Below are 22,948 nucleotides of genomic sequence, written 5' to 3'. Positions count from 1 at the left end.
CAGCATCCATAACCCCAACAGACTTGACACTGTAAAGAAAGCCCTTTCAGAGAGCAGCAGAGGACAGGCTTCGATGAAAGCCTCTCGCAGCCCAGCACTGTGGAGACACCAAACAACTTCAGAGAACACTTTTCTTAGCTTGATTAGTTCTTGGTCTTCTCTGCACAATCAAGGGTGACAGTCACAGCTGAGTCTAGTTGAGAGGTGCTCCTGCCCATGGCAGGGAGGTTGGAGGAGATGAACAATAAGGTCCCTTCCAACCTAAGCCATTCTATGATTTTTTCAGGCTCTCTGGACCATGGATAATGAAATTCAAAGCTACCATCAGATTACAGCACCTTAGTTCTTAACTTAATACACACACAAAAGCACTTTGCTACAAAAATATGATGACTTTCATTATGTCTATAAATAGGCAGCCTTCTGAATTATCACATGGAATGTTAATGACATTAGCATTAAGTCCTAATTAAACAATATGCATTACAGCCTGCCAGCAAAATATGGATAATCAGAAAAAGATTTTTAAGAGAACTATAATTTTGCTATTTTTATTTAGCACTGAACTAAGAGTTTGTGCTGATTGCTGAATTTGTGCGTGGGATTGCCCCAACCCAAGTGCAGGACCTTGCACTTGGCCTTGTTGAACTTCCTGAGGTTGTCTTGGGCCCACCTCTCAAACCTGCACAAGTCTCTTTGGATGGATCCCTTTCCAGCAGTGCACCACCCAGACCAAACACCTTGGTGTCATCATTGTCCACGTGGCTGACAGAGATGTTAAACAGCACTGATGCCAGTACCAAGGCCAGAGGGACACCACTTGTCACTGGTCTCCATTTGGACACTGAGCTGTTGATCACAGCTCTCTGAGTGTGGCCATCCAGCCAGGTCCTTATCCAGTGAGTGCTTTACCCTTCAAGTCCATGCTTTTCCAACGTGGTGACCAGGATACCCTGTGGGGTAGTATCAAATGCTTTAGACAAGCTCAGGTAGATGACATTGGTTGCTCTTCCCTCATCCACTGATGCTGTGACTCCACCATAGAAAGCCAAATTAACATTTTTGAGTTCTAAAAATTTTTCTAAGGTAACAGAAAAAAGTGAAAGCAGGTGAAGAAGTGTCCTGCTGAATTCAGTGTGCTGGGCAGTTATAAAGCTGGCAGCACTCTCAAAGAAGCTTCCTCCCAGGATTGAGAAATCACCTACATAAACCTGACACTTGAGCAGCATTATATACACTGGGAGCCAACAGCTCTCTATGCAACCATTGTTTAGTCAAATACATCTGGGTCTTGATATACACTCAGCTTGATACCTTCCATCTTTTGTGTCAAAGTATGCAAGTGGTGTAAAATATATTGTCTGTTAGAATTGTGACAGGAGGAGTATTTTCCATTAAAGTCTCCTCTGATCAGAACTCCCATGCAGTCAACAACTGCAGCTTCCTGATGCTTCACTGTCAACTTTCTGAATCTCAAATGTCATTGAGATTTACCACGTTCCTGCCCGGCTCCACAGCCAGATTTTGAAGAACCATTCACCCCTACACACATGAACTGGCAGCCTGTAAATAAACATAATTGTGGAATTGCTAATAAGCTCTATTTCCACCAAAAGTAATCTTTCTGCTAGATACGAGGCTGACAACATGAATTCCATATGGGGGACCATTTTCTACTGCTTGCTTCTACAGCTGAAAGCAGCCTTCTATGGTAACTTTATCACATGAAAGAAGTTATTCTCCACATCACACACACCTAAGTGGCATTTGCCATCTCATTACTGAAACAATTGCATTGTTGATCTGTTGCAAAAACTTCACATTTTGTATCAGTGTCTCAAATTCCCACTGTCACTGCCCCCCAAAGTGAGCTGAATTGATTGTAACTGGTCCCTTCCCAGAAGACAGCTCAGAGTGGTGAGGCATTGGAACAGAGAGAGGGGCCTACAATGCAATGAGATCCAAAGCTGAAGGAGCCATGCAACCTCCTGAGTACTGAAAGTGATACTAACTACATAAAGAGTTGTTAGAGGAACTCTGATAAGATTTGGAGATGTATAGAAAACACAAAATACAACATAGATGATAAAAGCCCTGAAAATTCCCCAAGTCCTCTTCATAGCATTTCAGTGAAAGGGCACAAAGCAGGCTCTCCATCACATTTCCACACAGGGGCTGACAGTGCCTGGATGTTTCTGAATCAGCAAGTCTAACACAAAGGTATTTTTTTCAGGGGTCAATTTTCCCATTGATACAAGGAGGATTTACACATGCAAGTCCCATTAACATTAATAGGAGTTGCCTACATAAATCCCCCTGCAATGATAGCAGAAAAGACTCCATAGTCTGCAAGGATCTAAGTTCTAATGATTACCTGTCAAATGGCCCTAAGCATCATCATCACCAGAAAAAGCAGACGTAGCAGCTTCATGCCTGAAAATACTTGCAAAGGAAGAGTAACTAATTGCAGTCACCCAGACAAGGCAGTACAACAGCAGAGGAAAAACAGCAACAAACTGACTGCTTGGACACTAAGGGTTAACCCAATTAACTGACTTAAAAAGCAAGTACTCATTAAAAAGGGAATTCAAACATATCAAAGCACTCCTGAGAAAAAAAAGGTGTGAATATTGTATGAGCTCCAAGGTGCTTGAAGGATAATACAGCTACTTGTTTAAAAATTCAATTAACCTTATCTTTCTTTAACTTGATTTATTAATAATCCCCCAGATAAATTGCCAGTTTTTAAAAAGTCATGTTATCTTTTGAATACATCCTGGATGACAAGCCTTACAAACTACTTCAAATAAGCCCAACCCACACTTGGTTCACTTCAATCTTTTAAAGCAAGAACTAAATGCAGTTCAGTGCACGAATTCTGTAACACACACAAGATCAAGAGTCTTTGTTACTGCTGTTGCAAGTGAGCTATTGGGTACTCAAGCACCATAGGAGAAACATTTTATGTTTCCATTCACCACACCAATGAGACATGAAAACAGTTTTTAAGCAATCAATGTAGTGTGAAGTCACAGCCTCCAACTTGTAGATTCCATCCAACCCAACTTTGCTTCACTCAGACACAGAGCACTAAGATACTGCTTTACTGAAACCTGCTAACTTAGAATCACAGAATGGTTTGGGTTTTGGGTTGGAAGGGACCTCCAAAAGTCATCTAGTCCAACCCCCCTGCAGTCAGCAGAGACATCCTCCACTAGATGAGGTTGCTCAGAGCCCTGTCAAGCCAGACCTTGAACATGTCCAGGGATGGGGCCTCAACCACTTCCCTGGGCAACCTGTTCCAGTGTTCCACCACCCTCGTGGTGCAGAACTTGCTCCTGACATCCGACCTAAATCTGCTCTTATTTCAAACCATTGCCCCTTGTCCTGTCACTGAAGGCCTTTGGAAACAGTCCCTCTGCAGCCTTCTTGAAGCCCCCTTCAGGTACTGGAAGGCTGATATTGGGTCTCCCTGGAGGCTACTCTTCTCCAGGCTGAACACCCCCAGCTCCCTCAGCCTGTCCTCATAGCAGAGGTGTTCCAGCCCTCTGATCATTTTCATGGCCCTCCTCTGGACCCACTCTATCAGGTCCATGTCTTTGCTGTGTTGAGGGCTCCAGAGCTGGACACAGTACCCCAGGTGAGGTCTTACCTGAGCAGATTAAAGTGGCAGAATCAGCTCTCTCAACCTGCTGGCCACGCTTCTTTTGATGCAGCCCAGCATACCTCTGGACTTCTGGGCTGCAAGTGCACATTGCTGGCTCATGTGCAGCTTCTCATCCACCAGAACTCCCAAATCCTTTTCCACAGGGCTGCTTTCTATCACCTCATCCTGTAGCCAGTATTGATCATGAGGATTATTCCAATCCAGGTGCAGGACCCTGCACTTGGTCTTGTTGAACCTGAAGAGGTTCACCTGGGCCCACCTCTCCAGCTTGTCCAGGTCCTTCTGGATTACATTCTGTACCTTATTTAAGCATACTGTTCCTCAGCTAAACTTCAGTTTTATTATAAATGTCACCATGATGAAAGTAGACAACAGAATCCTCAGGAAATCTCAGACAACCATTGAACTGCTCTCCTTGAATAACTGGAAAGAAAACACAGACAAGTGCACTGGCAAGCAAGCCTTTAATTTTCATCACAATTTCCTTGTAAGCACAGAAGATGAAGAATTCAACTGTGATGCCCACTTTTGAAAGACAAATAGAGACTAGGTCCTCCACTTTGTCCTCTTACAGGTTGGTAGCTGTTACATACAATTACCACAGAGGCATGCTTTCCAAGACACACAAACTACAGCTAGATGAGGAGGCAGCCTGCTGAGTACTAGATACAAAGAGCTGCTCAGTCACAAGCATCCAGAGCTAACTGATGTTGAACATTGGACACATTTCAACCACCTATTTTTCGGAGGACTTTGGGACTATAGACACAATGGCACCTGTCCAATAAACAATGCAAACACAAATTGGGGTTTTGAAATGCAAACTGGACAGTGTATTAGGATGCAAGCCAAGGGAAGCTAACAGTATCAGTTATGCTGTAAAAAAATAAATAAATTGACCTTTCTGGCCTGAAGCCATCTCAAAGGCAGCACGTGCACCACAGAGCTGTACAAAAGCCTGCTTCAGAAGTCAAGTTCAGGCAGTGCTGAAGATTATAGCACTTTTTATTTACTTACAGCATTTAAGCACTGCTAGAACTGCTAGTTCACACAGAGCTTTAAATCTCAACTCATCAAAACTCACCGATCTCTGTATTTAGATACACTTCTGATCTACTGGGTAAAGATTTAAGTAAATGCTAACTATTTTTATATCTTCTGACTATCTAATTTCAAGCATTTTCAGAAGAAGTGCAAGTTTCTCAAGCCATCTATAACAGCTTTCCTATGTTGTAATCTTTCATACAATCTGTGCTTATAAATACTTCAATAGATTTTACTGTATAAATGCTTTATGATTTATCATTACAAAGGGCATAATTTACAGCTGTCACACTAATTTGAATCCTATTAACTGGGATCAATTTGAACCTTTGGAATTATCAGTTGAACTTTCTCCCCACCACAAAAATCACCTCAGTTAATGATAACCTAAACTTCTCATACTCCATACTTCACAAATTCAGAGGCTTATTAAAAGGCTCAAATCCTGCAACAAGTCAAGGACATATAAGCACAGGTACACTCCAGTTTAAACTTTGTTGGGAAATCTAGCATGAAGTGTAAATTGTGCTCTTTTCCTGACTACAGTAAATTAAGTCACCAGTTGAAATGTGTGAACTAGTAGATCTAATTAAAAACCACTGAATGCAGAATAATAGTTTAATGTGAGGAACATCTACTGAATTATAGTTGCTGCTAAATTATGGCATCAGTTTCAAAACCATACAAGAAATCTTTCATTATACAAATTAAACATGACATTTATTACATATTCTAGAGCAACTCCAGAACTGTCAATATCACTTCCTTTAAGTTCCATTCATAAACCCACTTTGAAGGACAGGTTGTGAAGCTCACCTTCAGCTCTTTAATTAGCACTGATCCAACGATTTTTAGCAGATCTTTGATATGTAGTATCAGAAGATCATCTGCTGACTGCTAAGCAAACTTGCATATTTTTTCTTCTGATTAGTTTTGACTTGTTGCCTGTACAAAAGATGGAGGATTCCTTCCATGATGTAAACCAAATTGTGATTCTAAATTCTCCCAACAAGTTGTGAATCCTGGTTTAGCTTTTTTAATCCAATGCTTTGTTCAGTGTATTTTGTTTAGCTACAAACATTTCTGGATCTGGTGGACCTATTTAGAAACGTCTCAGCTGTCAGTTGAACTATGTGACAAAGAAACATAATTCCAGGTAAGAAGAAAGTAAGGCCATTGCAAATAACACAGCTATGGGGGCTTTAAACCTCTTTTTCTTACCCTTCATCCTCCTTTTACAAAGAGTGGGCTACTAACAGTGCTAATTCACTTTTCGTCATCTTCCTTTTTAACAGCAATACTGCCTCCACTATGGCTTTCCTCAGTTGAGGATTTAGGTTCTGTCTCTGGTGAAATACTGACTTCAGACTCTTCTGGAGCAGTTTCATTCTCTTCATAAATAACATCTTCTGGGTTTGGTGGCGGTGGGCAGAAGTCCTCTGCAGGGAACATTTCTCGGAAAATAGCCTCAGCCTATTCAGAAAAAAAAAGGCAGAAATACCTTGAAATGTAGGGCCTGGTATTGATACTGTACAGACATTTCAGACTGCCCTCTGTTCTTTCAAACCAAAGGTGATTTCATACTTTGGCAGTATGGTAAACACAAGGGAACTCCATTTCTTCTTGCAGCCCTCAAGAGAGAAAAAGAGATCTATCTTTCTACATTGTTCTACAAGGGAAGTCACAGCCCAGGGCTTTCTAGAAAACGCTGGGTGTTCCACATTATCTTCAGGACAGCAGGGATGACTTCTAGCACGAAAATTCATTTCCACTATAAAACCAGCCCTGGCTGCAGCCAAATGAGAAGCATGGGAAAAGTCTTGCCTCTTTCCAGAGAGAAGAATCCATTTCACATAAGGAGCAAACTCAGGAACTAGTGACTATGCACCATCTACATCACTGCTATAGGGGTTTCCTTAAAACTTACCCCAAAATATCCATTTCTGGTTTGCTGAACAGGTCACACATAGCTCAGATGAGAACTATTCTCATGCTCTGGAATATTCTAATTGAAAAGGCATGCACATTTGTATACACTTTGAAGTTATTTAAGCCCCCATCCATCATTTCAGTGTATCACCTCTGTGCATACACTGTGCCTCACTTAAAAGAACTGTGTAAGACTGTCAAGCGTTAAGGCCGGGCTGGCCACCAGACAAATGAAGAGACTGCACTGAAAAGTAAAATCATAGAATCATTAAGGTTGGAAGAGACCTTTAAGAACATTAAGTCCAACCATAATCCAACTGCCATGACCACTAAACCAGCCACTGCCCCAGGCCTGTAGCATTGCTTGGGGTTTTTGTGACCAAAATGTAGGATACTAAACAGAGCTGGCACCAATACCAGTCCCTAGAGGACACCACTGCTGTTCTAGCTCAAACCAGGACTGTTTTTATGTAGATCAATCCACATGCAGTTAATGTACAATGGCACTTACTCCTCCTACCATGGAGGCTTAGATATTTACACACACAAAGTCAAGTTTTTTAGCCATTGCAATGAAAAGATATTAAAAAAAAAGCAACATGTTCTTGGTAACATCAGGGTACTCATTCCAACATGCAGAATACAGCTGCAAAATCTGGGGGAAAAGGAACCAAAATGCTATGATCGTAAACATTCTTGAGAAGCAGCCATTTCATAAAAGCAAAGGAGGCAGAAACCCCATTCAAAGGCTCAAGAATTGAAAGAAGCTTTCTTAACTAGCATGAAACAGTTTTACATGTGCTTGTGCTAGGAACCTATCTATGTGCCTCTCTTAAGCACTAAAACCCAGCTCGAGACACTCAGGAAGGTATTTACTGAATGCACATTTCCAGAAAGGTTTTCTTCACCAAGCCCTTCAGCTTCTAAAGCAAACAGAGACAGCTGATGAGGATCACAGTTATGATTTAGATTTCTAAAGAAGGGAAGGAATATTCCCTCTTGATTTTGTCTATTCAGTAAACTATGCCCTAGAGACAACCTGTGATGAGAGCTCCCACATAGGCAGGAATGCATTTCATCTTTATATTCATACTGCTACCAGACACCGTACTGAGAAAGCTGACAGTAGGGTCAGTTAATGCCAGCTGCAAGGGCTGATTACATGATGTGGACTCCTGGACAAGAGGGAATTGTTTTCAGATTAATACATCATTGAGCATGTACCAAACAGCTTTCTGTGATAAACTTCACTGCCCACCAGCAGTGGATGTGTATCACCAGCATGTGGATGCAGGGCTCTGCTATTAACTGCTTAAATGACCCTGTCTACTCTCCCTTCAATTTCATTTTTCATTCTGAGCCTTAAATTTCACTTTTCCATACCCATGTAGAAATGTTTAAAACTATTTATATATGAAAAATATAGACAAATGTCTATTCTCTACTTCCCAATGATGGTTTTGTAATTTGAAAACCTTGTCTAGCAAGTCTAGGGGTACAAATATCCTGAAAAACCTTTACAAAGACTCCTGAGAGGAATGATAGGAAGTTTTTTGGTGAATTTCTCTATATTTACTATTGAGGTTCTGGTGTCCCTGCATATTCTGCCCATTGCCTACACAGAAAGTGGGTATTTAACATCTATCTACCTGGTTTTGTTCAGGGAGCCTTCGCTCCTCACCTCCAATCCCAAGGCACTAGCAGTTTGTCGTACACCGAGTGCTGGCACGGTATGCCTGCGAACAGGCAAGCTGCAAGTGGCTCTTTGTACAGGATTCTAGTTAGAAGGAACTAGATATGTAGACATCAACACACTGAGAGCTAAAAATCAGAACTGAGTGAGATTTGGTACCAAAGTCTACATCAAGGTCACAAACAGAACGGCATTCCTCTCACTTCCTTCTGAGACACAATCACACCATAATGTTTTTACCTTCCAGTGATACTAAGGCAAAGAGGGAGTAAACAGAGAAAGATCACGTAACCAGGTCAGTAATTATGCTGTTTGGCTTTTTTCCTGGTAGGTTTTAGGTTTTTGACTTTGTCCTGCAGGCATTAAGTTACTTTGGTGATCCTTTCAACTTCTACTCTAGATAGGCTTTTCTCATCTTCGATTTGTAGTGCTTCTCTACCACTGCACCTCCTCTTCAACCTTACAGGTGAAAGACAACATATTTGGGGAGTCATCAACTACATTTCTGAATTACTTGACAATTTTTTCCTTTCCACAGGAACTGTTTTATCAAGATCATCATCTTCAGGTACTGCTGCTTTCTAGACTCCTTTACCTGTTCAGGTACTTAATCTGCTACTCCTAATGTTACTGGATCAAATGACCTTTTCTCAAGTTTCCTCTGTTCTCAATCCCACTGACATTCACTTTCTTCATTAAGTAAGGTTTTTCTGTATGTCTAGCTGTGAAGTTTTATAGCTGTATTAGTACTAATTACCTAGCATAAAGCAGAATGACCCAGAACAAAAGGAGACTCTATTGGACTTCCTTAAGTCTTTAAAATTAAAGTTTTGCAACCAAAAAACCCAGGGATTTGCCCCACCTGTTTGACTGCACAGTCATTTCCTAAAGCAGAGTCAGGTCCAGAACAGACATAAACATTTGAGGGTAAGCCACTGTATGCATCTTTCTCAACTCCTGATGAATCTCTCATGTTGAAGTAGACTGCCCAGAGGACTCTAGGTTTTCCTGGTTCTTCATTTTCAGTCTCTGAAAAGAAACAAAAGAGTGTTTCCAGTAATCAATGTTCACATGTAGTGAGGGAAATCTATAATCTAGCATAGCACAAAGTCTGTTTGTTAACACAGAATTACTGTAAGAAAGGAAATTTTATTTCTTCAAAAAAGCCAATTAATTTTACTTTGTATTCTTTTCTGAGCTACTGTTTCATCACACTTTCCTTTACAGCCACTTACACTGTACACACTACAGCACATAAGAACCAATTATCACCTAGAAGCACACTACCAAGAAGCTTGGTCTAAATTTAACACCTTCCACTTCATCTTATCTGGCTCACTCTGGATACACTCCATCAGTGTATGATGGACTGAATAAGTCCTCCCTGGGCTGTGCCAACTTGAAGTTACTGCATTCCATGTGCAAAGATATTTTTGATGTATACATCTCTCCTCTACTCATTGAACAGTTTATCTTTGTATGGGAACTATTCTCCTAACAAACCTTTGTGTGCTTCATGATTGAATGTCTTCAAGCCAGCCTAAGGAGATTAATTAATGGTCACGGCTTAAATAAAAGAACTGTCAAAGAGAAGCCCACAAAGGAAACCCCTCTCTCAAACTAACTCCAGATAAAGAATTACCAACCCCCAGATGTGGGATATGCAGTGTTCAGAACCTCTAAACTGTGGAAATACTGCTAAATGAAAAGAACTGAAGTTCTATTTCTCTGTGCTTGCCGAGGACTTGCCCTACACTACAGTATTTATACTCGAGATGAATCCAAAAGGATCACCAGCTACACCCGGATTGTTTACCACTTGTACCTTCTTGTAGTTACTTTGCACATTCCCTCTACACACAGGGAGAAGAACTTAGGGATGATGAAGGTCACTTTCTCAGAGTGCAGAATGCAATGGAGGAATACACAACACAGATTCCTAGCTTAATAGATACTATTTGTTTGGCATATTTGCTGTCCTCTTTTTGGTATTTCACCTCCTCCCAAACAAATGAAGCTTGTAAAAGACCTTGTGAGATTCACTTCTTTCCAAGGAATAAACTTCTCTATAACGATAGCACTCAAAACAGGATTTGCAAGCAGTTGAATTAGAAAAAAAAGAGATAAATCTAGGCTATTCCTTCAGTATCTTTTCAAGTATCTTATCTGAACTGTCAAATATTTTTTAAAAAATAGGTGCTAACCACACCAAGCAGTTTGAAATATAAATTAAATTCATCAGCCTGTGAAAGTCTGAGCCTTAATACAGGGCAAGATGCTCTTTAATATATTTAAAAGTTCACATTGCTCATAAAAGTTACTTCTTCCTCATTTAGGCAGGAAAATGAATGGAGTCCTCTTCTCCAGGTGACTTTGCCTCTTTGACCTGCCATGGCCCAGTGCTCACTTTATCTGGTGATTCATTTTCAATAACTCCAACAGTATTTGTTCTGACATTTTAATTAAAATACGACCACTACCTCATCCTGATGATAAAAAGGCCTATGTGTCAGTGAAAACTAGCTTCTCAGTGCCTCAGTGCACCTGAGGACCCCTATGATCACAGAGTTTCCACAGAAAAATTTCAGGCAGGTTCTAAACAATATATCATTTCAAAACTGGATCACTTTAAACATTAAGATTAATGCCAACCCCCCAGATGATTAGAAGACACTCAACTGCAAGCTAATATTTCCTTCACTGAGTCTTTGAAACACATGGCAGTGTCTCAAAAATTTAAGATACGAGTTAAATATTAAAGGCTGGATTTAGTGGGCTCTCAATTAACAAACATCAACACAGGAAGTGTTTGCAGCTCTCCAACCTAATAGAGTTTTGCATTTACAAATCCTAGCTGTATTCTACACATTTGTTTTGTAGAGGCTCTTGTACTGAAAACTTAGCAAAAAATTTACATCTTTGGTACATCAAAAAAACAAACAAACATACCAACCCCATAAAACCCCAAACCCACCACAACCAAAAACCAGGAATGAAAATGTGTATTATGTAACATTTTATTTTCCATTAAAAGCACTTTGTTGTCTAACAAAAACAATAAGGTATTTGCTTCTTTATTAAAAGCTAGAGGAAAAAAGATGCAAAGCTGGAAAAGAACACAGGAAAACAACCTTATGAAAAGCTGAACTCAAGCCTTTATGAAACACTGTTCTTGATTACAGAGCCCTGAGAGGAAAGGAGGAGGACTGGCCACATTAAGGACTGCACTTATCTTTTTTTAACAGAAGAAAATTCTACTTGAATTCATGCTGTGCTTCACAAATGAAGCTTAACAGCAAATACTACAAGCAAACCAATTATAAATATCATAGAATACTTTCACATCTCACTTACTTGCATATATATATGAGCACAAACACTTCCAGCAACAGCTAAATGTTATTTGCTCAAAGAATGTTGTTTGCTCATTGCTTTAGAACACAGCAACACCTTCTGTGTGCACCCTACCTATTCCATAAGCATTGCCTAACAACAGGATTAAGTTAATTATCTCAGGATTAAATTTAAAAGTACTTCCATGGAATTAGCTCAAAGTATCTCAGAGACAATTTTTTTCTAGGCAGTGACTGCTTTGTCAATGGCTCCTCTCCTTTGGGACTGTGAAACTGTCCAGCTCAAGGTCAAAGTTCATTAAAGTAGCTGGCAAGGTTTCCTTGAATTTAGAGCCAAATTATTCATTATTGGAAATGACTGGAAACCTATCTTCCCGGTAACACTGCAGTGTGTAACAGCTTTATGCTTCCAGTGCTTAAAGCAGAATCCAGAGAATTTCAGCTGAAAATAGCAAACAGGGAAGCACCTGAGAAAGACAACAAAAGGATGAATAAAGGCCTTAGAACATGAGAAAACAGAAGAAAACAGCTTACAACACTGAGCACAGCTGGCCCGTAGAGAAGAGCAGATCACTAATTCTGTTAGGGATACCCAAGTGACACAAATCAATAAAAACAGGATAGTGTGAACAAAAGAGATTCACAAATATTTACTTCCACTACTGCACCCTTGAAAAGCATGCTGATGACTAAATGTTTCCATGAAAAATTAGAAAGGTCCCAGTCACTTGTAGCCATGGTCCTTGTATCCTGAAGTTAAACCACAGCTTAAGAACATTTGGAACGTCAGATCACGAAACACAACCACTCTCAAAATTCTCTTTGCTCTGAAATGCTGCTAGCTGCATAGCAGCTCACCAGATGCTGGCTGTGGTGACAGACTCAGTTGTCCGGTAAGAGCTCTTTTAGTTCCAAAATAATCTTTTATCACTTTACTTATTTTTACCTTTTTCTGTATTTAGATGGAATAACTTCTGTACAACAGGCTCTAAATCTTCCCTAGCAGTTTTAGTTGATGGGCAGGTTAAGTGGACTAAATCTGTTGAAAGAGAACACAGACTAATTATAATCACCAAGCCACAGATGTATATTAAGTATCATTGACATTTTTTAAAAGCTTTGGGAAATCACTGTTCTCCATCTGAATCACCTCCTTTAACCCAGACAGCTACTGTGGTATGGAAATCCAGCACATACACACCACACAGAGAACTTTTCTTAATACAGTTCATAATTGTTGGTAAGATGAAATGTGATTTAACTTCAGCAGTGCAGACAGAGAGAATGTTGTTCTATAAAATGATGGCTACCGATACCAGGAAAAGCAACAGTAAGGATCTGCTCAACAGGTTGTGTTTGCCATTAATGACCTCTACAAATCCCAAGGTCACTGCCATCAGTGTTGACAGTCCAACAGCTCAACAACATACTAAACCCACAAGTACCACTGCTTTCATCCACGTCCTCCCTGAAGAGCTAAACTGGGACTGAGCGGCAATTCAGAAATGGGGCTGCTCAGAGCTCAGTCTGGCTGCAGGGGAATAAGTAAGTTATGGATATCTTCTCCCTAGCAGTGTTCAAGGCCAGGTTGGATGAGGCCTTGAGCAGCTGAGTCTAGTTGAGAGACGTCCCTGCCTACGGTGGGGAGGTTGGAGCAGATGATCTCAGAGGTCCCTTCCAGCCTAAGCCATTCCAGGATTCTGATTTCCTGGCTGTAGTTATGCCACAGAAAGTTTGACACTGACTCCAGGAGGACCAGAAATTTAACACTTCGTGCTCCTCTTTTCAGATTGCACACACAGAGATTATATCAAATTACTGTAGTTTTCTTTAATCAAAACCAAATTTTATATCTAAAAGGAGTATGTACTAAAAAAAATTTAAAAGTGAAAAGCAAAGAGGAGATTATGGAAGTTTTCCTGTAGCCTTAACTAAGTATCTACAATCCCAAGCACTGCAATACAATCGATTAATTCCTCAAAAATCCAGCTATAAATCACTGAAGTTCACATAATTTACCTTCTCTAAAATCTTTTTTATTATCTTTAAGGTTATGGCTGTGAGTCACAGTCATCAGTACATATTTTGATTATACTTGATTTACTCAGGTATAACTGCATTAGTTACAGTGGTTGCCAACATTTGTCTTCAAGCAATTCTTCCGGCAAGAAGAACGATGACTTTAGTTCATGATTTCATCATTACAGTCTCAATTTTTAGGGCAAGTGAAGGAGTTTGGTTCCACTCAGCTGGCAATACAGATGATGTGCCTGTCATTTCTGCAGGGTGATCAAAGAGCAGATGTATTTGTATACTTATCCTAAATAATTGTTTGAAGGGGAAATCAGTCAGCTTAAAACCCATTTGCAGATAATGATGCAAAAGTCTTTTAAAAAATTATGAAATATGGCCCAGAGCTAGAACTCAGCCAGACTTCAGATAGAACTTTTAGTATTTCAATACAAGAAGACAAATTTCTTCAAGAAATGTAATACCTCCTCTCCTGAAAGGAAAAGAATCTATAGAGACAAATAAATACCAGAAATCTTAATTTTTCACCACCACAGAAATTCTCATGAAACTAGTAATTTATGGCTACTTGAACATCAATCCTCCTGCAGTTTCACTTCCTCTTACATATATTTTGTGAACCCTTACATAAAGTAAATGAGCTATTTAGAGGACAAATATGAACAATGTGCTTTATAGCACTAAGTTTTTAATTATAGGGTCAGGGTTTGTTTATTCAGCAGGAAACATAACTTTTAATGACTTCATTATTTCACTCTTCTTTCATGGGCAAATAAATATTTGGAAATAAAGAACAATCTACTTTATTACCATGAAAATCACAGTAAGACTTTAAATAAATATCACATGTAAATGTAAAAAACCTGACTGCAACCAGAATCATGTTGTTTGATTGTGTGACTCCTAAGGCATATGGAAGAGCAAACAACCACTGCAGAATGAAGCCACTGCACTATGTGACCTTGTGGCCAAGAAGGCCAACGGGCCTGCAGTGTATTAGAAGGGGTGTGGTGAGTAGGTCCAAGAGGTTCTTTTCCCCCTCCACTCTGCCCTGGTAAGGCCACACCTGGAATATAGTCTCTAGTTCTGGGCCCCTCAGCTCCAGAAGGACCTCAGAGAACTGCTTGAAAGAGTCCAGCACAGAGCCACAAAGATGATGAAGGCAGTGGAACATCTCTCTTATGAGGATAGGCTGAGGGAGCTGGGGCTCTTTAGCTTGGAGCAGAGGAGCCTGAGGGGTGACCTCATTCATGTTTATAAACATGTGCAGGGCAGTGTCAGGAGGATGGAGCCAGGCTCTGCTCAGGGATGTCCAATGATAGGACAAGCAGCAATGGGTGCAAGCTGGAGCAGAGAAGGTTCCACACAAACACAAAAAACTGTTTCAATGTGAAGGTGACAGCCCTGGAGCAGGTTGCCTAGAGAGGCTGTGGAGTCTCATTCTCTGGAGATATTCAAAACCCACCTGGATGCATTCCTGTGTGACCTGCCCTGGGTGATCCTGCTCTGGCAGGGGTGTTGGACTGGATGATCTTTGGCATTCACTTCCAACCCTTACCGTTCCGTGATTCTGTGACTATTTCTCTCATCTGCTTACCACAGTAATCCAGCAGCTGCTGTTTCCTCAGTTAATAGCCTAAGCTTAGGCAGCAAAGGAATGTTAAGCATTTATTTTAAACTTTGTTTCAGAGTTGACAGAATCAAAGGGAAAAACATAGTTAAGGTTACATGTATCCTGCACTTACAAGTGTCCTTCATGCATGTCATGGAGGAAGAACACAACTCAATGACACAAACTGCTGGTTTTCCTGGATCCACAGGAGGCACTGACAAAATGGAAATCTACCAAGCAGAAAGAACAACTTCTGTTAAAGCAAATGCCCATGGAGCATGAGGCAATCAACATCATTCTGAGAAGAGGATAAAAATGAGGCAGTTCTAGTATTTTTGTTTCCAGTTTATTAGTAAGAGTTTATTAAATCAACCCTGCAGAATTTGAGCATTCAAATTTCCACCAGGTCACCAAGGCCACCTTTGTCAGGAATATCTGTAGCAGTGGGACATAAAGTAAGTCTCATGTCATAGCCCTTCCAAAAAGATAACAGTGTAGAAACTGCTGGCAAGAGACTGCAAAATCATTTTTGAACACTGGGCAGAGCACTGTTCCATGAGAATGACTGAAGTACTACTTCTATGCAGGACTGCTAGTAGCAAGACTTGGGAAGAACAGACTTCTCTGTCATGTGTGTTCTTACTTTGTAGATCCTATTTAACATGTGAGCATACAGAATAAACTTCACACCTTAATACCCTTTAAAATGAAGATCTTCAAAGACTGCAGAAGTGGAAACATTTAAAGGAGGATCTGACAGTGTCCAATAAGAGCTTTGAACAGTAATATTAATGCTAAAAAACTCAAACCAACATAATTTTGAACAAAGTCAAGATAAGAGGAATAACTAAGTTAATACATTACTAAGGGAAGCAGTTTATTAAAAAGCAAGCAAAATGAACTGTCTTAAAACCTGCAGCTTAGAAACTGTGAATGGTGTGAACCAAACAGGGAAACCCGAGTAATTGACCTAAAATAAAACAGAACTTCTAATAGTCTTTTAGAGACTAATGAATTAATTATCAGCACAGATAGCTGACTAAAGGTAGATTCAAGCTCCTACCAACAAATACATGGAGCTGATAAAGAGAGAAGTGATACAAAATTGATAAATACCTGCTGCTCTGAATCTGTGTTTAGCACAGACTGATCTGTAATGAGCACTGCTCTGGAGATCTGCCTACAATGACAGAAAACAGTTATGGCATTGCACAAAAACAGGAAAAACCAGCAATCTGGGTTGATAGCATTGGCAAACCCAACCTCAACACAATACTGGGGGAAGGCTGTTTAACCAGATAATCGTAAGTAACAGGATTGATTGTGGGATATTCTGCCTGCTGCTGGAGCGGGAACACAGCTGGAACATTAAGGTAGTATCTTCAATGAGAAACAGAGATTCTGAATAAATCAGACAGGACTATTATATGGAAGAGCCTGGATACCCTTCTGATTTTCTAAAGTTGATGTTATTTGACCAAGATTAGCAGCAGCTTACTACAAGACCTTTCATGTTCCAAACGGCACAGGACACTTTGGATTAAAGGGCAAGACACTAGGGTGGAGTTCCTAAACTGAAGTTTCTCATCAATCCACCTACTACTGCAGTTCTGCTACTATCTTATTTGCAATATTTTGAAGACAAAGTCAGTATGTCCAATGCTTTTGGCAGGAACATGTATCATAGAAAACAATACCCCTTAACACTTTTCTAAATCTGAACAAATGTAAAGAAAGGACAGCAACAGGCATCAGGCATCTCTGCCTTCCAAACACCGAAGCCATCACGCACTTAGAACTACTGGATTTTTAGTAAGGACAAAAAGACTGTATTTTGGAGGGCAGTTTAAGGAACCTAAGGATAGAAAATATACAGTATGCCCTCAGGTATATGGAAGACAAAACCTATGCACAGAATTCAGCTGAACTGCAAAAATAAAGCAGGAGACAACAATCTCTTCAATTTAATTTGCATCATTATTTAAAGGACTTCACTATGTTAACTGTTTCAGTACATACCTGTAACACACATTGGTGCATGTGCTCTCTGAAAGGTAACTATCTTCCACAATAAAATAGTTAGCACTTATTCTTTGTCCAAAATGATCCACAATAGCTTTGCATCTGTTAAAAAAAGCAAACAACAAATCAAAGAAATGTAGATACAAGGTAATAAAACAATGTGTAAGGTTTTGAAACGGAATTGTAGAGCACATAGTTTAGATCTTTCAAGTAACTTAGCTACACGGGTAACATGTGAACCCCTAAAATAACTATAGCCTAGACGTCCACATTCCACCTTGTGTGTCTGTGTGTGTATATATATATATATATTTAAATGCTATACCATTATAATTAATGATATCAGAACATTAATGAATTAGTCACTTCAGAAAGAAAGAAAACTAAAAGCTGATAACACTGGCATTTGATTGTACATGACAATGATACCTGTTTTACCTAAGTAATGGCAATCAGATGCCACTAACTTTAGTAAACCTCTGTAGACTTAAATGAGAGTTGCAGCAGGGTGCACACAACTCCTGCGTAGCAATGTCAGAGATTTATGGCAATCAATCAGATTTTTAGAACACTAACTTCTTTACATACATATCCACACCTACGCTCAACAGAACTTGAGGACAGTAATCAATTGAAGCCCCATGGTACAAGTATTATTTACTTTAAACACAGCTTTCTTCACACAGTTTCAATCCCATTCTCATCAACATGTGTTTTGCTTGCAACTTTAAGAAGTTTTTTCTTAGCATTAGTCTAACTGATTTCATTCTCAAGCCCTCATTTGAATACTGCAAATAAACAAGGAAGTCAAGCTGCTACAGTTCATTTCTAATTATAACCTTTCTCATTGTTTATGAAACAATTTCCCCTGCCATCCCCCCTAAAGATTATGGAAGGGGAAAGGTTGATTAAATGTCATGTTGCATCACTCAAAGCCAGCAAAAGCAACGACAGACTTTTTACTTCCCTGCTAAGTGTTGTTTCCTCTCCTTTGTTCAAGAATAGCTATCAGGTCATATGTTTGATAAGATTTTAAACAGAAAAAGAGATAGCACTTTTAATTTCAGTCTTCACTTTACTTCAAAGGGTGATGTTGAGAGCATTTCTTTCAAGTACTGTTTCCAAATATGGAAAACACTTATGCACTGACATTATCAGGTCTCTGTCATCTGATATGTGTTGGGACAATGAATCATACAGAACCCTCCATTGACCTTCTTTCAATGTGTCTAGATAAAAGGATGAAAATTAGAATCCATCTCCTTGCAGTGCCACGAGTTATAAATGTACTTTATAGGGCTCATTATCCAAACTAATGGACTAAGGGCGACATCCTTGAAATGGACTTAGCAGCACTGACAAAGCCAGTATGCAATATTTCAAGAGAGATATGTAAATTACTAGGTGTTTGCTATATCTTTTTATTACAGATGTATAAATTTCCATTTATCATACCTTTTCTGGTTTGGAGCCAGAATTATGTAATTGGAAGCATAGGTAAAGTGTGATCAACAGACAATGTCCATGATCATTATTAGTGCAATCTATGCAGTGTGAAATACCTGAAATGTTATCAAATGTACCCCCAAAAAAGTGACCCTCAGGAGAAAACAAACAGCAAAAAGCAAAACCACCATCATGCATACACTCAACGTGACTTTTCTGCAACCTGAGGATATCAGGTGGGGTTTGTTTTTTAACAGGTATCAGACTTCTACCAAGAACTCAGGATGTTCTGCACACATTATTGAACCAGCAGATTTAGTCTGATACAATACTTAAACCCCAGAAATTTTCAAGTGGATTACCAAAACCTTAAAATAGGTCTAAGAGTTTCTGTACTTTCACACTGTCTTCCCTGAACCTTATTTCCATAAACAATAAAAAGGACTACAATGAAATGATAAAACTAACTGCGAAGATTGGGGTGAACTCTACTGCTCTCTGGATATGCAGCCATGGATAGTAAAAAAGGGAAGAAGCATTCAACTACATTTATTTTTCTTGTGCTGAGGAGAATGTTAGCCATGTCTAAAAAGCAGCTGGAATAAACTTTGGTCTTATTTATGGACTTTGAATTAACCTATCAACAAAGAATTTGAGAAGAAAATCAAGGCTGTAGCTGTAAGGATGAATTAGCTAAAAACTAACAGCAGTAAGATACTGATTAAGTCTCAAAGCCTGTGGAAGATGCTTATAAAAGAGCAACAAATACTGAACAGTTTGACTGTTTAACCTATTTGTAACCAAAGCAAGCTGGCTCTGCAGCTACACAGACAGCTGTCCTGACAACGAGATATGAACTTGTCTATTACCAATTACTATTAATGGCCTGTTGACTCAGAAGCTCAGTAACTCATAAATACCCTCATTAACAACGTGATAGCTGATTTTTATTAGGCAAAACACTGAAGCCCAGAGACAAGAGGAAATGAGAACTGGTGCAAGGAGGGAATACACAGTAAGGAAGGAGATAATATGAAGAAAGAAGCAGAAGGGAAAGGAAATAGAGATGATGTAAGCAACACACTGGATAGCTTGCTAAGTAACACTCTAAAGAAAAGACTGAGCAAGCAGAAGGGGTAATATGGCCTTCAGGTGAGAGAAAAGAAAAATCAAGAGAGAATACAACTGAATTAAAACATATACCTGGGGCAAAGAAGTTCAGCTTTTTGGGTGACCTTTTTGCAAATGGTGAAAACTGTGTTTGAGGCTTAAAAACATTATTAGGAAAAAAAGACTGAAAATACTCAAAACCCTCTCAATTTTTTATTTTTTGTTTTAATCATAGAATCAGCAAGGTTAGGAAAGACCTCAGAGATCATCAAGTCCAACCTATCACCCAGCACCTCATGACTAACTAAACCATGGCTTCAAGTGCCACGTCCAATCCTTTTTTGAACACCTCCAGGGACGGGGACTCCACGACCACCCAGGGCAGCACATTCCAATGGCCAATTACTCTTTCTGGGAAGAACTTTCTCCTCACCTCCAGCCTAAACTGGAGCTTGAGACTGTGTCCTCTGGTTCTGCTGCCGGTTGCCTGGGAGAAGAGACCAACCCCCACCTGTCTACAACCTCCTTTCAGGTAGTTGTAGAGAGCAATAAAGTCTCCCCTGAGCCTTCTCTTCTCCAGGCAAGGAGACCTAGGAGGCATTATTTTCATCATCTCAAAGACATCTGACAACTCCCTTCTCTTCTATAAGGCTGGGGGTAGGGGTTGAATTGTTTTGATTTAGAAATGCTACTTTGTAATGTGCTTTGCTTTGAAACTATGGGAGACCTAGAAAGAGACAACAGAAGCAGGCAGACAGCTCTGAGGAAAAGGCAGGTGACCTGGGAAGCTGGATGTGCTGTGCTTCTTTGTATTTAGCACCAGATAAAGGCATTATTTAAAACACCAATATTTTGGGAATACTGAAAGTCTTAAAAATATGTAAGCAATTCTGCACCTCAAATATCTGTCCTCCTTTTTTAAGTGAAAATGGTGTAAGTGAACCACTGAAGTAGGCTAATAGCCTAAAAAAGCCACTTGAAACCCATCTGGAATCCTAGTACCTTAGTGGATTCAAGACATCAAAGCAGGTTAAAGGAAAAGCAGCTCTCCACCTTTTATTGGAATACATATAACCTTGACAAAGAGAATACTCATTTCAAAGATCTTCAGAATTTGCAAAGTAAACTGGAAACCTGGGCAAACAGCACCACTGATGTGCTAAGACCTTTACGGAGTGGCATTTGGAAGTTGCTAACAGCTATAAACTTTGTCCCTCTGAAAGAGTCCCCTACTGTTTAAGCAACATTATATAATGTATTATTATACAATACTATATCTGTTTTCCATTATTGGAAAATAAAGCTGCCTACAATAAGAGATCAAATATTAGTGTTAAAATAAATTAGGTAATTTAAGAAGGGCTTGTAATTTTATTTGCACACAAACCACGTCCTTAAAACAATGCCACTGATGAAGAAATACCATCACACCTGCATCTAAAAGCCCAAAGCTGTGCAATGAACTTCAAAACCTTAAGGAACTGGGAGGAAGAATCTACTGCTTCTAGGATTTCAGGGAAAATAGACACTACTTGCCCATGTCACAACAAATCTACCTAAAATAACCATGCTCAAAGAAGCAAATGTGCAGTGCAACTGGAAAGCAAACACATCACGCTCAGCGTTTACCTACTCGCTCAAACGTGACTACATCTTTTCTACCTTCATTTTCTACAGAATCTTTTAAACTTTTGAATTCCAGAAATTAAGCCAGAAACAGCCTATCAGGAGAATTAAGTCTGTACTAAAACCCAATAGAATGTATATAACAGGAATACCAGAAACCACAACAACTTGCAGAGGTGTGAAAAATGCCGCTATGGGAGAGAGTCCAGGTTGATTTTTCTTAGCTCAGCTTTAAAGCTACCTCCAGGCCTGAGATTGTTGTAAAAGAATTTATGCTAGGATAAGAGGGCAGCATAGTTTATGACAACAATCTACCTAAAAACTCATTAAAGTCTTTTCTCTTGGAGTGACATGCATTATCAGCAAAGATTAATCTGATGAGTCTTTAGGTGAGCTCCATTTTTAAAAATGCAATAACAGAGGGCTTTGTTGTCATCTGATGAAAATCAATTAGGGTAGGTAAGGCCACAAGGAAAACTAACATCACTCATCACCAGCCCTCCGGCAGCTGAAATGATTTGTCTTCCAAGCTTGGGTGATCAGGAGCTGGAGTAATATCACAGGGAAATTAATTTCGTTTCTATATTCTAGACCCACTTTCCTTGTTCTGGAGGACCTATACACAAATTACTTTTAATCAAGGTTGATCTGTTATTAATATCAAGGAGGATCTTTGAAGATCTTTTTTTTTGTTGTTTTGCACTGACTTAACACATTTTTCACCTGTCTTCTGTATACAAACAGCAGTTACCTCTGTTGCCCTTACCGTCCAGATTCTTTGTCCACTACAAGGCACTGCACAGAATGGCGAAGACAATAGATACCTCCAAAGACAGCACACAGCCTGCAGACACAGGAGAGAAAATAAAGGTTATTCCTATCATGACTAATTGTAATCAGTGTGAGCTTGTGTCACCAGCAAGGCAAAGTACTGGGCACATCACAGTACATTTTCAATGACACATCTAAATCTCTGAATTAGACAATCAGAAAACAATCAAAAGCAAGCATGGCCTGGAGTTCTTCTGAAGGATGTGTTGTTAACTGGGGTTGTGTTAGTGTTTACCTGAGTTCTCTAAATTGGTGCATTAGCATCAGCACTCATTTAAGACTGGACAGCATAAGGACACAGAGCTGTTGGAAGAGTGTCCAGAGGAGGGCCACAAAGTTGATCAAAGGGCTGGAGCACCTCTACTATCAGGACAGGTTGAGGGAGCTGGGCTTGTTCAGCAGAGAACCTTAGAGCTGCCTTACAGTACCTGAAGGGATCCTATGGGAAGGCTGCAGAGGGACTTCTCATAAGGGTGTTTAGCAATAGGACGAGGGGGAATGGTTTGAAGCTAAGGGAGAGCGTGGACTGTGCATGGAGCAAAGCTTCACAGGACAGTTTATCAAAGTATACTGAAGTATATTTA

At 39.7% G+C, this 22,948-nt stretch overlaps 1 protein-coding gene across 2 annotated transcripts in view; it reads right to left on the bottom strand.

The window, feature by feature from the left end:
* Nucleotides 1–4,716: 4,716 nt before the first annotated feature.
* The window catches only part of CHM (CHM Rab escort protein), a 59,590-nt gene continuing 41,358 nt past the window's right edge, over nucleotides 4,717–22,948 (bottom strand). The window contains exons 9-16 of one of the 2 annotated variants that reach the window (XM_054169609.1): nucleotides 22,300–22,377; nucleotides 17,349–17,453; nucleotides 16,446–16,509; nucleotides 15,463–15,559; nucleotides 12,633–12,725; nucleotides 9,196–9,362; nucleotides 5,933–6,184; nucleotides 4,717–5,840 (exon numbers count right to left, since the gene is read on the bottom strand). In XM_054169609.1, the coding sequence (XP_054025584.1) occupies nucleotides 5,978–6,184; nucleotides 9,196–9,362; nucleotides 12,633–12,725; nucleotides 15,463–15,559; nucleotides 16,446–16,509; nucleotides 17,349–17,453; nucleotides 22,300–22,377 (811 nt within the window). In that variant the 3' untranslated portion in view covers nucleotides 4,717–5,840; nucleotides 5,933–5,977. Of the gene's footprint in view, nucleotides 6,185–9,195; nucleotides 9,363–12,632; nucleotides 12,726–15,462; nucleotides 15,560–16,445; nucleotides 16,510–17,348; nucleotides 17,454–22,299; nucleotides 22,378–22,948 lie in introns of both variants that reach the window. The other variant, XM_054169608.1, reaches the window with a different exon arrangement.

This window comes from Dryobates pubescens, chromosome 18 (genome assembly GCF_014839835.1).
Source record: "Dryobates pubescens isolate bDryPub1 chromosome 18, bDryPub1.pri, whole genome shotgun sequence".
Classification (NCBI taxonomy): domain Eukaryota; kingdom Metazoa; phylum Chordata; class Aves; order Piciformes; family Picidae; genus Dryobates; species Dryobates pubescens.
Note: the sequence above shows the minus strand (reverse complement) of the source record. Positions and strands in the feature narration are given on the sequence as shown.